The sequence below is a fragment of the Equus caballus genome, chromosome 4 (genome assembly GCF_041296265.1).
Source record: "Equus caballus isolate H_3958 breed thoroughbred chromosome 4, TB-T2T, whole genome shotgun sequence".
Taxonomy (NCBI): domain Eukaryota; kingdom Metazoa; phylum Chordata; class Mammalia; order Perissodactyla; family Equidae; genus Equus; species Equus caballus.
The window spans coordinates 3465387-3479980 of NC_091687.1; the positions used below are offsets into that span (position 1 = coordinate 3465387).

The 14594-nt window shown below is 40.2% G+C and overlaps 1 protein-coding gene across 10 annotated transcripts in view; it reads left to right on the forward strand.

The window, feature by feature from the left end:
• GSAP (gamma-secretase activating protein) overlaps positions 1–14594 on the forward strand; it is a 79641-nt gene that overhangs the window by 32243 nt on the left and 32804 nt on the right. For all 10 annotated transcript variants that reach the window (XR_011438075.1, XR_011438074.1, XM_023638830.2 and 7 more), the window contains 6 exons: positions 5695–5772; positions 7198–7275; positions 10843–10935; positions 11055–11272; positions 12891–12960; positions 13512–13594. Coding sequence is in view for 8 of the 10 variants with exons in the window: in XM_023638830.2 (XP_023494598.2) it covers positions 5695–5772; positions 7198–7275; positions 10843–10935; positions 11055–11272; positions 12891–12960; positions 13512–13594 (620 nt within the window). In the remaining 2 variants the exon portion in view is untranslated. The remainder of the gene's footprint in view (positions 1–5694; positions 5773–7197; positions 7276–10842; positions 10936–11054; positions 11273–12890; positions 12961–13511; positions 13595–14594) is intronic.

The following is a 14594-nucleotide window of genomic DNA, read 5'->3' on the forward strand; positions in this document are numbered from 1 at the left end:
TAAAGGATTTGTTTTTTTCTCCTTATGACATTTTATTTTGAGAATGCTCCAGCATACAGAAAAGTGTTAGAATGAACATCCACGTACCTTTCACTTAATCATATCATTTACAACGTTGGCTTTATCATTCTCCCCATGTATAGGTACTATTTTCTTCCTTTTGACAAAACTGTTCAAAAATAAGTTGCAGACATCCTGACACTTTACCAGTGAATAATTGAGCACGTATCTCCTTAGGTTAAAGACATACTTTTACGTAACCTCAGTTCCATTATCCCTGAAAGAAATTAACTACATTAATCGGTAAACTATTTTATCTTCAAATTTCTGTAATTGTTTCAAAAAAGTCCTGTACATGTGTATGCATATAAATGAATAAGTATATGTATGTACATAACTTTTAAAGTCAGGATCCCATCGCTATTCACGCATTATATTTGGTTATGTCTTTGTGGTCTCTTTTAATGTAGACCGATTCCCACATCCTCTCCTCTGCACTTTTTTTCTTTTCACAGCATTGGCATTTTGAAGAGTCCAGGACATTTGCCTTGCGGAAGGTCCCTCATTCTGGATTTGTCTAGTTGTTTCTTTGTGGAAGTATTAACTTCTTCCTCTATCCTCCACATTTCCTGTAGATTGGAGGTCAGACCTAAAGGCATCGTTAGACATAGGTTAAACATTTGTGGTAAGAGTACTTCGTGGGTGATGTTGTGAACTTTATTTGCACCAGATCAGGCGGCATGTAATGTCAGGACATCCTATTATTTTTGATGCTAAGTTTTGTCGTTTGGTTATGTGGTGACCACTGTCTGTCTGCCTCGTAAAGGGACAGTTTAACCTTTGCGTTAGGAATCTGAGGTGATACTTTGGCATCATGTGACTATCCTAATCCCCAACAACTTTTCACCGGGAGGTTTTAGGATCCACTGATGCCCCTTCACTGAAGTGTTTTAGGCAGACAGTGACATGATTAGATCTGTGTCTTTCAAAGATCACTGTGGCTGCTGTGTGAAGAATGGATCAGGGGAGGCAAGAGGAAAAGTTAGGATGAAAAGAGGTGAGCAGTTAGGATGAGGGTGTATGCGTACACCTGAGATGAGGGCAGCTTGAACAGGATGCGCGGTGGAGGCGGAGGGAACTAGACGGGCTTGAGATGCATTTTGGAGATGGAACTGAGAAGGCTCATTATAACGATGGAGAGGAATGGATCTCAGGTCTCTGGGATAATGAGATGGGTGAACCGGAGTGCCATTTACTGAGGTGTAGTGGTTTTGGTGGGGCTTAGAAAGGGAGATTATGAGTTTTGCTTTGGACACTTTAAGAGCTCTGGACCTTAGAAGAGGAATCAGGACTGGAGATGATAGATGTGGAAGCTGTTCGACTATAGCTGGCCTTCAAAGCCGTGGGAGGGGTGTCAGGTTGAAAGGGAAGAGTTTAGAAGTAAGATCTGGGGATAAAAATATGTAAAGGTTAGGTAGAACATCCAAAGAAAAATGAAAAAGAGTGTCTGGAGAGAGGAGGAAAACCAAGTGTGATATTATAGCAGCCAAGGCCAGAGGGGTTTCCCAAAGGAGAGGGCTAGTCTCCGTTAATGGGTAGGGGGAGGCTGAGTCCATTGGGTCTAGCAGCACGGAGGTCACTGGGAGTAGTTGGTGTTGGGTGGCTGAGGTGAAATTTTGGCTGTGCTGGGTTAAGTGGCATGTGGGAGTTGAAAAAATCATCATAGCACGTGTAGACATGAGAGAGGCAGCAGCTGGAAGGGAAAGTGGGATTTAGGGAATATTATTTTTGGTGATGGGAGAGACTCCAGTATGTCTGGATGCTCACAGGATGTTTAGTGGCAAGAGAAAAGATGACAGTACCCAGCAGGGAGGAATAACTGGTACAGTGAATTTGCTTAGAAGGCGAGATGTCATGGGATCCAGAGCTCGTGTGGAGGGACCAGGGTGGGTGCTTCCCTGGGTCTTCACGTTAATTCATTGGGTATAAACAATCATTTGAGGCTCTTATTCTGTGAAGCTTTTATTCCTTTTCATTTTGTCCCCACAGGAATTTCTCATGAACAGAGGCAGCGATGACTTATAAATTGGCTCTCTATGACATATCTTATTTAATAAAATGTTAGGTGTATCTGGCATAGCTGTGAAAGAGTCTGTTTTTTCCTTTCTCAGCAATGTCTAGGAGAATAGAAATGAAGCTTGCTCTTCCTAGTCAGCTCTGAAATAGAATAAATAAGCCTGTTTCAAATGGGATGTTTCCAGATTTAAGGTGAAACAAGTTGGAGAAGCAACCTTTTGGTTTACGTCGAAGCTGTCAGTTCATGTGTTTCCCAAATTGCTTTTCAAAAATTATTTCTTACCTTTGTGGTAAAACAAGCACACAAACAAAAACCTACTTTAGCCAAGGAGGAATGGAGAAGAGAGAAAATAGTCTAATTCCTATACCACTGTCTCTTTAATAGAGGGCTTAATTTTCCACTGGTGTGGAAACCGGAAAACATGGTTCGTGAAAGGAATGCCGATAGACTCAGGGCCTCGTACAAACCCAGCTTATTTCAACTGTGACATTAGTGGGGATGCTCTAGTAGGATTTGTCACATATTGGTCGTTGGGAGCCACTTTGTCTATTCAGCATTACTTCCTACATCCTTGAAAGCATCTTTGTCCTGCATTTTCCTGCCCTAGGAAATGAAACCTACTACCTTCCAAGGAATTAGAGGTGCTCACGATGGGGGTGCTCATGAGCTGGTGGGCACGAGAGCTCTGCTGTGGTCAGGTCGCTTGTGTATGAAGATTATGAGTTCATATGGATTTTTCTAATGGGTCTTTTACAGCAGGAGAGTAACTCAGAGACTTGCTAAAGCAATGAAGGACAGAACATACTCTCATTCCTTCCGTGTCTGATGGTCAACCCTGAAGCTGTATCTGGGGCAGTCTTGTGTGTTCTAAGGCAGGGGCTGCGGTTCTTTCTTGTGCACCATCTCCTGGGAGGTAGGGAGGGCTGAAAAGTATAAACTCTCCTTCCTGTTCATATAATTGCAAAAGTTGCCCTTCACCAATTCCCAGAATTAGGTCCGCGTTGTAGCATTTTGTAGAGCTTTCACTATGAGATAATTTCCTTAGGAAAACTTTGTCCATAATAGCTTTCATTGTCCACATGGTTTCCCGAAGGCTAGCCAACTTCGAGATGTTATCTTCATCATTGATGAATATTTATTAAGCATCTCTGGATACACTGTCAAGAGCATGCTTTGTTTCTTTCAAACTGTGATTTCCCTCGACTTGTAAATAGCAGCAAAATTATTCTGGAAGAATAGTAATAGCAGCTAACCTTTGTAGCCGGACATAACTTCTTTGCCAGAGTTTTGTACATATTATCTCATTTAATTCTCCCATAAGAGCCATAGGAAGTAGATTCTATATTTTTTTATTTACAGATGAGGAAACTGAGGCTTAGAGAATTTAATTAATTTGCCTCAGGCAAATTTAAAAAATACTGATGCCTGGGTCTCAACCCCCGGGATTCTAGTTGATCTAAGGTGGAGCCTGGGGGTCTGTGAGCCCAGGTGAGTTTACTGGATTTCCAGGGTTGAGAGCCAGTGCTCCAGAGCTGTGGCGTCCACTATGGTAGCCCCTAGCCACATGTGGCTATTTACATTCAAGGTACTTAAAACTAAATAAAATGAAAATGGAATTCCTCATCACACTAGCCGCATTTTGAGTGCTCAGTAGCCACACGTGGCTAGGGGCTACCATATTGGACAGCACAGATATAGGACATTTCCGTTAGTAAAGAAAATTCCATGGATGTGACAGCTTTGCAGAGCGTCTGCACTCTGCATTTCACCTTGCTGTGTCTTTTTTTTTCCCTTCCTTTGGGATTGGGAGGGGAGCTAAACTACTACCTGACTGTCTGGAAATATTTGCGTATGAGATCGGAATGCGGCTCTCAGGGTGTGTAATGAGGTACACTTATTCTACATTCACTTTAACTTTCTTCAAAACAAGGCAAACAGTGACCTCCATTCTTTGAACAATGGTGTATGGCGGATTTTGCTAGAATGGAGGTAACGATCTCCCTTATATTGTCGACATTTCATGTTCATTTCTCAGGATAGATTCTTCGAAGAAAAATTACTGGCTCCACGATGTGAATGTATTTAACTCCCTACTGAACTATTTTTCAGAGAGATGGTGCTAGTTCACTTTTCCACTACTGTTATTTGAGAATGTTCTTCCTGCCGCTCCCTCGACAGAATTGATGATCATTTTTAAAACTTTTCTAATTTGGAAGGAAAAATATGGTGCCTTGTTTTAATTTCATCTTTTTTTCTTTTTTTTTTACTAGAGAGGCTGAAGTTTTAACATGTTTGCTAACAATTTCTTTCTCCTTGTGATCATAGAACATAAAAGAACGGGATAAACCAATAGTGTTTTGCTGGTAGTATGTTTGCTTTATGAAAGGAGTCAAAGTGGTACATGGGACCTCTGTAACTCTTATAATTATTATTTTTGTTTACGCTTTAGTATAACATCACTTTTATTCTTAGTGAGTCTGCTGTAATTTTAAAGAAAAGTTATCATTGTGTGCTCAGTACCCATAACAGTAATTTTACATCTTACAGAATTGTTACTGTTTTTATCTGATAAAGTTATTCTTTTTTATTTGTTTAAGATATTGCAATAAAGTGTACTTCTAACAATATTTTACATCTTAAATGTCATTAACAATAGTCATGGATGATAAATACTATAACAGAATGCTTATAAATGTCTTGAAATAGCCTTCTTAGGGAAAATGGTCTTTTTTTCCTACCATGATTCTTTGATAAAGGAAGTATGCAGTGTAAGAGAGGAAATATTGTGGTTCACTGGTTCACAGAGCTAGTTTAATATTAGCTCAGGGACTAGAACCCAGGTTTCAAGACTCCTTGTCGAGTTCCTTTCCACCCCAGAAATCTCCTATTTCAGGTAATGACATAAAGGTCAGCATCAGAATAGAAGTATCAGTTTAAGCATAATGCCGTCATTTGTAGGTCATGATGGACTCATCTAGTCTATCCAGATAGCAACAGCCGCTAGAGACGATGGACAATTTTATACACTGAAGGAGATGAGAAGGCTGAGGGTGCTGGGAGTGACAGGGTAAGTGAAGGCAGTCAGGGTCACGTGGAAAGGCCACTCTATGCTGGGGCTCTCCTTTGCCCTTGGGCCAAGGCCCTCAGTGACCCAAATATGGGTGGCTATGGGCTCACACACCATGCTTGCTCTTATTGTCCTAGTTTGCCTTCCATTCTAGATAAGCAAGAAGACTGGAAACTTTCTGTAAAGAGGAGACACAATTTTTGATAAACTAGGGTATGTGCTGGAAGGCAAGCTAGATAAGAGGGCAGGGTAGTCTGTGTATATTAGGAGATTTCACACACTCCCATGATTTCACGTACGGGAGTGTCTCTATTCATTTCCCTTCCCTTCAAGAGCCTGTCCCACAATGCATTGCCTATAGTGGGTGCCGAGAAATTGTTGAATTGAAATTTCTTAGCAGCTTGTTAATAGACCATTTCTAGAATTTGGGAATCACCGATGAGGCATGTTGAGGCAGGACATCTAAAGGAATAGAAATAAGGTTAAGTGGCTTAGGAAACTTTTTGTCTATGATTCTTTTAAGCTCTACTAAATACTTTTTTACTTCTAGGAAGTCTGTGTGTATGTTACAGCCCGAAGCTTGACTCTTGGGAACAAATCACGTATTCAGTGTTCTACTTTCATAAAGGTACTTTCCATTTGTTCTTATGTTTTACTTTTACATAATCGCTTTTTCCACATAGTAGCAAATTAGATTTTAAAGACTTATTACCTTGCAATAAATTATATCAGTACATTCTATACCTTTATACCATCATATAATACACATTTCCTGAAGAAATTCACTTCTGATGAATATTGTTACCTGAAGATTTTTACATATTATATATTTTTTATTCTGACCTATATCTTTTTCTAGCTCTGTAGACCAATCCTAATGGATGTATTTGCCCAAGGTGTGTTTGTTTGCTTTTTTATTATTACTGATTGGAAAATATCAATAGATTTAACTTACAAAGTTACCTAAGGTTTTAGTTAAAACCTTCCATGATGTCAGGCCTTAACAGGTCTTAGACCTAAGATATGTTTATTTCATTTCACACCTCTGTGGCCTGAAAAATTGATGTGTCAACAGTCAGCCCGGGGAGCAGGGGGAAAGTGCACAACATTTTCCAGTTCTGTGGTCGGTCACAGTGTGCTCTTGAGTAGTTTTAGTGTGAACCATGCCAAGGAGTATTTATTTTGCTTAGTGAGTTCCTTAAAATTAATATTTATGTAGTACATACTGTGGGTGGAGTTAAAATTTTTTAAAGATGGATTTTTTCCAAAATTTAAAAAATTTTATGCCAGACCACACCAGAGTTTATTATTCCACAGGAGTGCCTAGGATTACCTTCAGAAGTTAGAGATCAAGGTTAAAAAGTTTAATAACTTGCTCAATAATGAAGAAACTAAAAGCAACTTCAGAACTAGACACACAGACATGTCACTTAAGGACGGGGATACATTCTAAGAAATGCGTTGTTAGGCAATTTCGTCGTTATGCGAACATCACAGAGTGTACTTACACAAACCCAGATGGTACAGCCGCTACACACCTAGGCTATATGGTATTCATCTTATGGGACCACCGTTGTGTATGCAGTCCGTTGTTGACCAAAACGTCGTTATGTGGCGTGTGACTGTAGACTTGCTTTAATAGTATAAATTTGATATTTTGTGGAAAGTTTTCACACATTCTTCTGATGACTAAAACCAATAAATAAACTTTTCTGTAGATTAAGAGCAACGAGCCAGCTGGCGTCCTCCATCTCTTGGATCCTTACGTAGATTCCTTCGGATCCTTCCCTGCCAGCACAACCTACCTTTTAAGATCTAAGATGATCTGTAAACCCAGAACTACTGGATCGTGACCGCACTCCGGTGATCCACCTGCAGTGCTGGCTTTGGGAGAATGATGGGGAAGCTGGAAATCGAGGAGTCGGAAGGCACCTGCTCTGTCGGTGTCACAGTTAGTCAATGTTGAGAGTATCGCAGAGTCACTGCCTTGGGTGGGATTCCAGCTCTCTGTTTCTTAATGTGCTTTCTCTGGCTTCGCGTTCTCTCTCCACAGGGCACAGCAAGACCTTCACCGCTGCCCTTGGGAGTGCTGACTCACGTGTGACAAAGGGCATTACTTTTCTCAACCTTGGTGAGTGACAGAGACGCATGCTCTGTTCTGACCCTTCCTTCCGGTGCACGCTATGCCTCAGCCTTCCGTATCTCATTGTCTTCTCTCTGCACCCTATCATCTCACGCCTCTTTGAGACTTGGATTGTGATGACAATCACTGACCTTTTTGAAGCCTGATAGGAGGAGGTTTTTTTTTTGGAAACAACCCCCCCTCAACTCCATCAGTCTCCTCGGTTGTTGGGGGTGGGGGTGCCTCTCCCTTTTTAGAGAATCTACACTGTGAGCTTTCTTATGTTTTTAGTTTAGCAACCCTAAAAGCCATTTGTTAGTATAAAAAGGATGACAGTGAAAAGATGTTCCCCAAAAACCTATGAGAAATAAACATCGTGTAGTCCCTTGATTCTAGAGAGGACAAGGCGTTTGGGAAATTGTCCATCCCTGTTGCTAATTGCTAAAAGCTTCCGAGTCCCATAAATGATTTATGGATCAGTCTGAGCTTGTTGCTTTTCGTCAAGTAAATATGGTAAAGGGCACTTGAGTGTTATTAAGGGAGTCTATGTGGAAGCGTATTAAAGGAGTCTAGAAGGAAGAAAATAAAGAAGGGGTTTACTGTGCCTCTCTAAGCTGCTTGTCCATGCTCACTGGGATGTGAGGCACAAACAGGTTAGCCCAAGACTGAAGAACAGAATGCTTCCTGCCTACGTATGGGACATGGCACCATATTTAAGAAAGAAAAGCTACTCTGGTGACAAAGGTCCAGGAAGGTGTGATGTGAGGGAACTGGGCAAAGTGAGAACGAAAATGGTGAGAAAGTCCATAAAAAGGTTTTTATTTTGGCTGATACTATTGACAACGTGAGATCTCTTATGCTAAGAGGGCCGGCATGTGGCACGCTTTACCATGAGCTGTGAACTGGCGGGAAATGGCCTTGGAGGGGCCTGGCTCTACAGCTCCCTGTGATGAGAAAGAGAAATATAAGTCTTCCTGGGTCTGGGACTCGATTCTTATCAGCAGGGCTGTATTGGCATCCTGTCTCAAGAGTGATGTGGGAAACTTTCCCCTAAAAAAACAGCATTTTGTGAGGTCAAAGGTATCCATCCTTTTCTTACCCCTGGGAATGACTCCTAAAAAGGGCAGGCACGATTTAATCTATGGTCTTCCGAGTGTAGAGAGGGCAGAAATACTAGAGTTGTGTAAAAATAGGCTATCTTACATGAGTCATCTTTCCTTCTTAAACACACTTTATTTTACAGGCACAGAATTGTACCCAAGATTAAAAGTATTCAGGAAGTAATTTTTATGACAACAATATTGCTTTTCTGAATGATGTATTTTTTGCTATTAATTGTGTGCATTGTCCCTGAATTGTCACCTTATTAAAAGGAGCTTATATTGATTCAAAGATTAAAGAATAGAATTTTTTGAAATTTTTCATGAACTCCAATCACATCTATATAAGAAAGTTATGTTTCTAAATAAAAAGCTATCGTTTTTTAAAATGAATACTGTATGCTAACTGTTTTACTGAAGTTACCTTGGTCCTTACAACAATTCTGCTTAGTAATGTTATCCCTGTTTTACAGATAATGAAACTGAGTCTCAGAAAGACTGAGATGTGTGTCCAAGCTTCCTTTAGTGTCTCTTATCGGGGCACTGTACTAGTTTCTTATTGCTGCTGTAACATGTCACTACAGATTTAGGGCTTAAAACAACACAAACATTCTCCTCTGGAGGTCAGAATTCTGAAATGAGTCTGGAGGGGCTAAAATCAAGGTGTGGGCAGAAATGGTTCCTTCTGGAGATTCCAAGGAAGAATGCATTCTTTGCTCCCTCCAGCATTGAGAGGCCAGCACTTCTTGGCTTGTGACCACATCACCCCGATCTCTTTCTTCATCCTACGGTCTTCTAGTCTGTTGTCAGAGCTCCCTCTTATAAAAACATCTGTGATTACATTATCCACCTGGGGAGTCCAGGATACTCTCCCCATCTCAAGATTCTTAACCACATCTGCAAGGTCCCTTTTATCACTTCAGGTCATGTATTCACAAGCTTTGGAAATTAGGCCGTCATTCAGCCCACCACAGGTACTGTTGACGTTTTTTTGTGAGACAACAATTCTTTGTGTGAGAGTGTCCTGCACATTGGGAGGTTTAACATCCCCGGAGCCCACTCACTAAATAAGAATCCCTTTTCCACCACAAAGATTGGGACAACCCGGAACACCCTCATATGTTTCCAAATGCCCCCTCTCCCAGGAGCATAGTACCAGCCTAATTAACTGGGTAAATGGTAGGGCTAGGAGTTAACCGAAGTCATTTGATGCCCAAACCCTTTCCATTGTGCTCTTCTATATCACTATTGTTGTTTTTCTACTTAAATGTTGCCATAATAATATTATTGCAACCATTTGTGCTAAGCACTTTAACATCATTTAATCCACAGTGACTGCAAGGACACTTATAAGTCAACTAGTCAGAGTTTTACATCCTCTTTCCTTTCCACAGAATGCCTTCTATACAAGTGATTAGCATGTCTTTCTTTGCTTCATAGAGCAAAAGAGTCCAGCTGGCTCGCTTCTAATCTAAATGTTTCATCTACACGAAATTCATTGCTATCGTGTGAATTTCCGTTTTTCTAAGATCCCAGAAAAATTATTGGTAAGGGCTACTTCCACCCTCCCATTCTCCAGAAACCTATTCTTACACCTTGGCTCAATCTGTGTACAAATGTTCTTGGTACAAAAATATCTTGTGCAGAGACCGTGAAGGTGTGAATCCTAGGCAGCTAGCTATGCAAGGAAATAAATGAGTACTCCACGAAGTGTCAGAGTGCCTACAGAGGTCGTTTGCATGAATATCAGTTTAAAGCTTCTCTAAACAGAATGCTGATGATGATTGTGATGATGATGATGGTGATGATGATGATTGTGATGATGGTGATGACAATGATAATGGTGACGATGATGGTGATGATGATAGTGATGATGATGATGATGGTGATGATGATAGTGGTGGCAATGATAGTGGTGACAATGATGGTGATGACGATGACAGTGACGATGATAGTGATGATGATAGTGATGACGATGATTGTGATGATGATGGTGGTGATGATGATGATAGTGATGACAATGACTATGATGACGATGGTGAGTGGGGAAACACGGGAAACTAAATTTTAGACGTTCCCCAAACTGAAAAACTATGAAGGAAGTTCCCATTATGAGCTATTCCCAGCCTTCCAGATTAAGGAATAATTCATGTTGCTTAACATTTTTTATTCTAATTTGCTCTCAGAGATCGTTTAGATTCATATAAAGCCACAATTTACTTAAAAACAAAACTACAGATTAAATTAAGATAACCAGGGCTAAATGTCCAAAGGAAATTAGCCACAGATAGGAATAAATGAGATCTGGCTGTAAGAGGAACTGTGCTGGCATCAGCCAGCTTGTGATTACATTGGTCAGAACTTCTGTGTTTTAAAACATTTAGAGGAGAATAGGGATACTGGGAAGTTCTGGGCTTTGTCTGCACGTGTACAGCTCTGACCGCATGTGGACAACTTAAATCTTTCTCTTCTACAGACTATTTCGTAGCTGTTTACTTACCTGGTCATTTCTTTCATCTACTTAACATTCAGCACCCAGACCTGGTCTGCCACAGTTTGTTTCTGACAGGTATGGTTGTAGTTTTTCCCTCATGAACGTGGTCCATTTGGGTTTGTTTCGGCTTTAATATTTACGTTTGGGTGAGAAGGGGTTCCTTTATTTACTGATCTACTTTTTTTTTTTGCCAGGAAACAATGAAGTGGTTGATATGCTACCTCATGGTCCTTTACAGTCGCTGTCAGGGTCCCTGATTCTGGATTGGTGTTCTGGAAGGCTCTATAGGGCAGACCTCAACCGGTCGTATTTATTAGAGTTCCTGTGGGACGCCCGGCTGGACTGGGAGAAGATGGCTGTGCTGCATTGTGTGCTCTCGTGTCGCCAAGACACACGGTTCCTGGAAGCCAAGGTGGGCACGTGGCTTAAGTTTAAAAATTGGCAAATAGACAACACCAAATCTATATATTTAGTGGTTGAAATGAACAGGAGTTGTTTTTATTTGGTAACAATTAATTGAGGTCTGTTGAACGTATTTTTCTCTTGTGCTCCTTTTTTATGGCTCCCCACCAGACCTCAGACGGTGAGGGCGTGTCTGTTCTTCTGACTCCTCTCTTTTCCATGTTAGAATAAGTGTTAGCGGGGTCAGTAACATTCTAAGGAAGTGCTCCGTAGCAAATAGTGAGTTTCTCGATTGTCTACCTTTTCTCCTGGCCTGTATTTGGTGTCTGTCATCCAAAGGACTAAAATCTGGGGGCATATATTTATTACATTTTAAATAAAGATAGCTTACATTTACATCTATATTGCACATTGTAGTTTATGAAGCACTTTCACACATTTTGTCATTTAATTTTACGGCTATTCTGTGAAGTCGGAGAAACCTCCCTATTAGACTTGATTGGGACCAATTGGTCATTGGTTAATTGAAAAAAAGACATCTTAAACATTTTCTTTTAACCTAAGACATATAAATGTACATTTATTCATGCATCTTTTGTTGTAGGTTAAGGCTCTTTATTTGTATATTAGCTAATTGGAGTTCAAAATCATTTTTCTTATATAAAACCACTAGTAATGTGTTGTCTCTGACTTCCTGGTACTTTCTTTTTCTTTTTCTTTTTTTTCCCTGAGGAGATCAGTAATTTAAAGACCCTTTCAAAGCAATCTGTGTATATTGGGTAATTTTTCTCAGTCTTTTCTAGTTGTCTCACCTACATCTAGTTTTTTAGTGTTTCAGAGACACGCCTTTGAGTCTTTCCAAAGCATTCTAGCTTTTATCGACGCAACGCTTTTTTTACATCCATATTCCACTTGTTTATAGTAATTTTTATTAAATTACCTAACTGTGAAAATAAGTACAGCTTGCATGAATAGGTTTGGAAATAAAAACAACTTATTAGTAGGGGCAGAAATGTGAGCGTGCTCTGTGGCTAGGCCAGCATTCGAGTATCCATCAGTTCTAAGGGGGTGTGGATGGGGTGGGGGGCGGGGGGGGGGGGCTTCATTCCTCCAGCAGGTGAGGATAGTTATGGAGATAGATTGAGAGGGTTGTTGACGTAACAGGGATTATCCACCCCTTGGGAGGACAGTACAGCGATGCTCACAAAGGTTGAATGGTAAGACAATGTTCGCCCTGATGACTGAGCTGGAATTCAAACCCAGGTCTGCTGCCTCCAAGCTTGGTTTGGTTTGTTTCCTCCTGTATCCCACAGCTCTTCAGGCTGGTGCTCTGCTGTTACATGGCTTCCTCTAGCAAAAACAAACATTGGGTTGAGGAAGGCTTATTTGGATCCCAGGCAAGGACATTTATTAAAAAGATGTATGAAAGGGACCTCATTTACAATGCTGTTTTATCCACACAGTCTTGTGTCATGTATCTTGAAGACAGTGTAGAAGTGAGTATATTCTTAAGCAATTCCAAAATAGATATAGAATGAAAAAGATGCATGTAGATATTGTACTTCTTTGTTGGTGACGGAAGGGCGCAGATTTAAATACCAACAAAATTGTCTTCTTGCTTTTTTAAGATTATTCAGTGGATTTCTGAGAACATCTCCGCCTGCCATTCATTTGACCTCATTCAGGAATTTATAATTGGTAGGTGTTGCCGATGTTCCATGTTAAGTTGAATCCTTGACCTTTTTGCTTAAGGGAAAGCAGTAGATTGATAATTCCTCAATCTGTCAAGATGCTGGTTAGGAGTGGTTTTTTTTTTTTTTTTTTTTACTCTATTGCAGTCAGCAGCTAATTAAATTTCATTCTCTTGTGGTTTTGTGAGAAACTGTGGCTGTTCAGAGACCTATGAGAAAAAAAGATACAATCTTGATTCTGTAAACTTGTTAGTGATTTTTTTTCAGTAAGATATAACTTCGTTCAGTTTTGTGTTGGCTGTTTGTCTGTGAAGCGGTATAATGTCATTTCAATAGATACAAGTGCCGAATAACTATTTTTGAAATTATTCTCATTGTAAAAAGCAGAACCTGAACATTTTAATCAGTAGATAGAGCCATAAAGGTTAGCCTTTTGAGGATGAAGGATAAGGCAATGAAAACCTTTGTTGGTTTGCTTCTTTTGGTAAATTATAATGTTACTGCTTTATTCTTCTTATTAAGCCATGTCTTTTTTTTTTCTTTCAAAAATCTACTCAGCTTCTTCATATTGGAGCATATATCCAGAGACAGGTAACATGGATAAACTTTTGCCGTATTCCTCAGTGCTCACTTGGAATACAGTAAGTTAACATTTTGTGTTCCTTATGTAATTACAATTGACTCACAGTTGTGGGTCAGCTGTAGGACATTCCTGTCGCAGCGACCAAGGTTGTGATTTCATTTCTGTTTTGACTGATAAGGAACTGAGCTGGAGTTTTCTGGCAGAAAAATAATAGTGTATCCTTGCTGTTGGCCAAAGGTATTTATATAAAACAGTAGAACTGAAGGAGAAGCTCAGGGTATATGTCACTCTTCCTACCGCCAAGCAGAACTAAGCCTCTATCATCTTCAAGTGGTATTTTCATTTTTTTAGCAACTAGAGTAGATTAAAATATTTCTTAGGTTATTGTAAGTGAGGAATGGCTGGACCACTGCTGTTACTCCGAGCTGTTCTATTTACTTAGTAGATTAGCACCTTTAAGACTCTTTTTCCCAGCTTTATAAAGAAAATCTGTAATAACTCTAGAATGTCAAACCAAAGTCAGTAATCTTAAGCAAACTCACTCCATTTAACCTTTTCTTCCTGTTGGTCCAGACTCCCTCCTTTTTAACTTGGAAGAGCTGAACTAGAACACTGTGCATTTCCTCTTGAACCTGGCGCGGTAAACTGAGCCGTGTTAGATGAGAAAGTGGAAACTGTGTACAGGCGCCCCTGGAAAAGGTTCTGCCTCTTTGTTCATATTTAGATGTTAGAACTACATGCCTAGCCCTGAGGCAGAAGCTTGTATCAAAAAGGCATTTAGAAAAATAGATTAAATTCTGGTAATGCAGACATAGGGAAATCTGTCCTGGGTTGAATTGTGACACTTCCCATTTTGTATTTATACTATCTAGATACGGTCCTTGAAAAAGTCATATCAGGTGCGTTTGGTTAATTTCTAGATTTTTGGTATGCCTGATGGAAGCGTTTTCCTCAAGACCCCTTCTCATCTTTTACTGTTAGAGTTACTAAGCTTGCATGCCTCTCTGCAGAATTATCAGAGAAAGACCTGAGCTCATTCCTTCTCCAGACCCTCACTT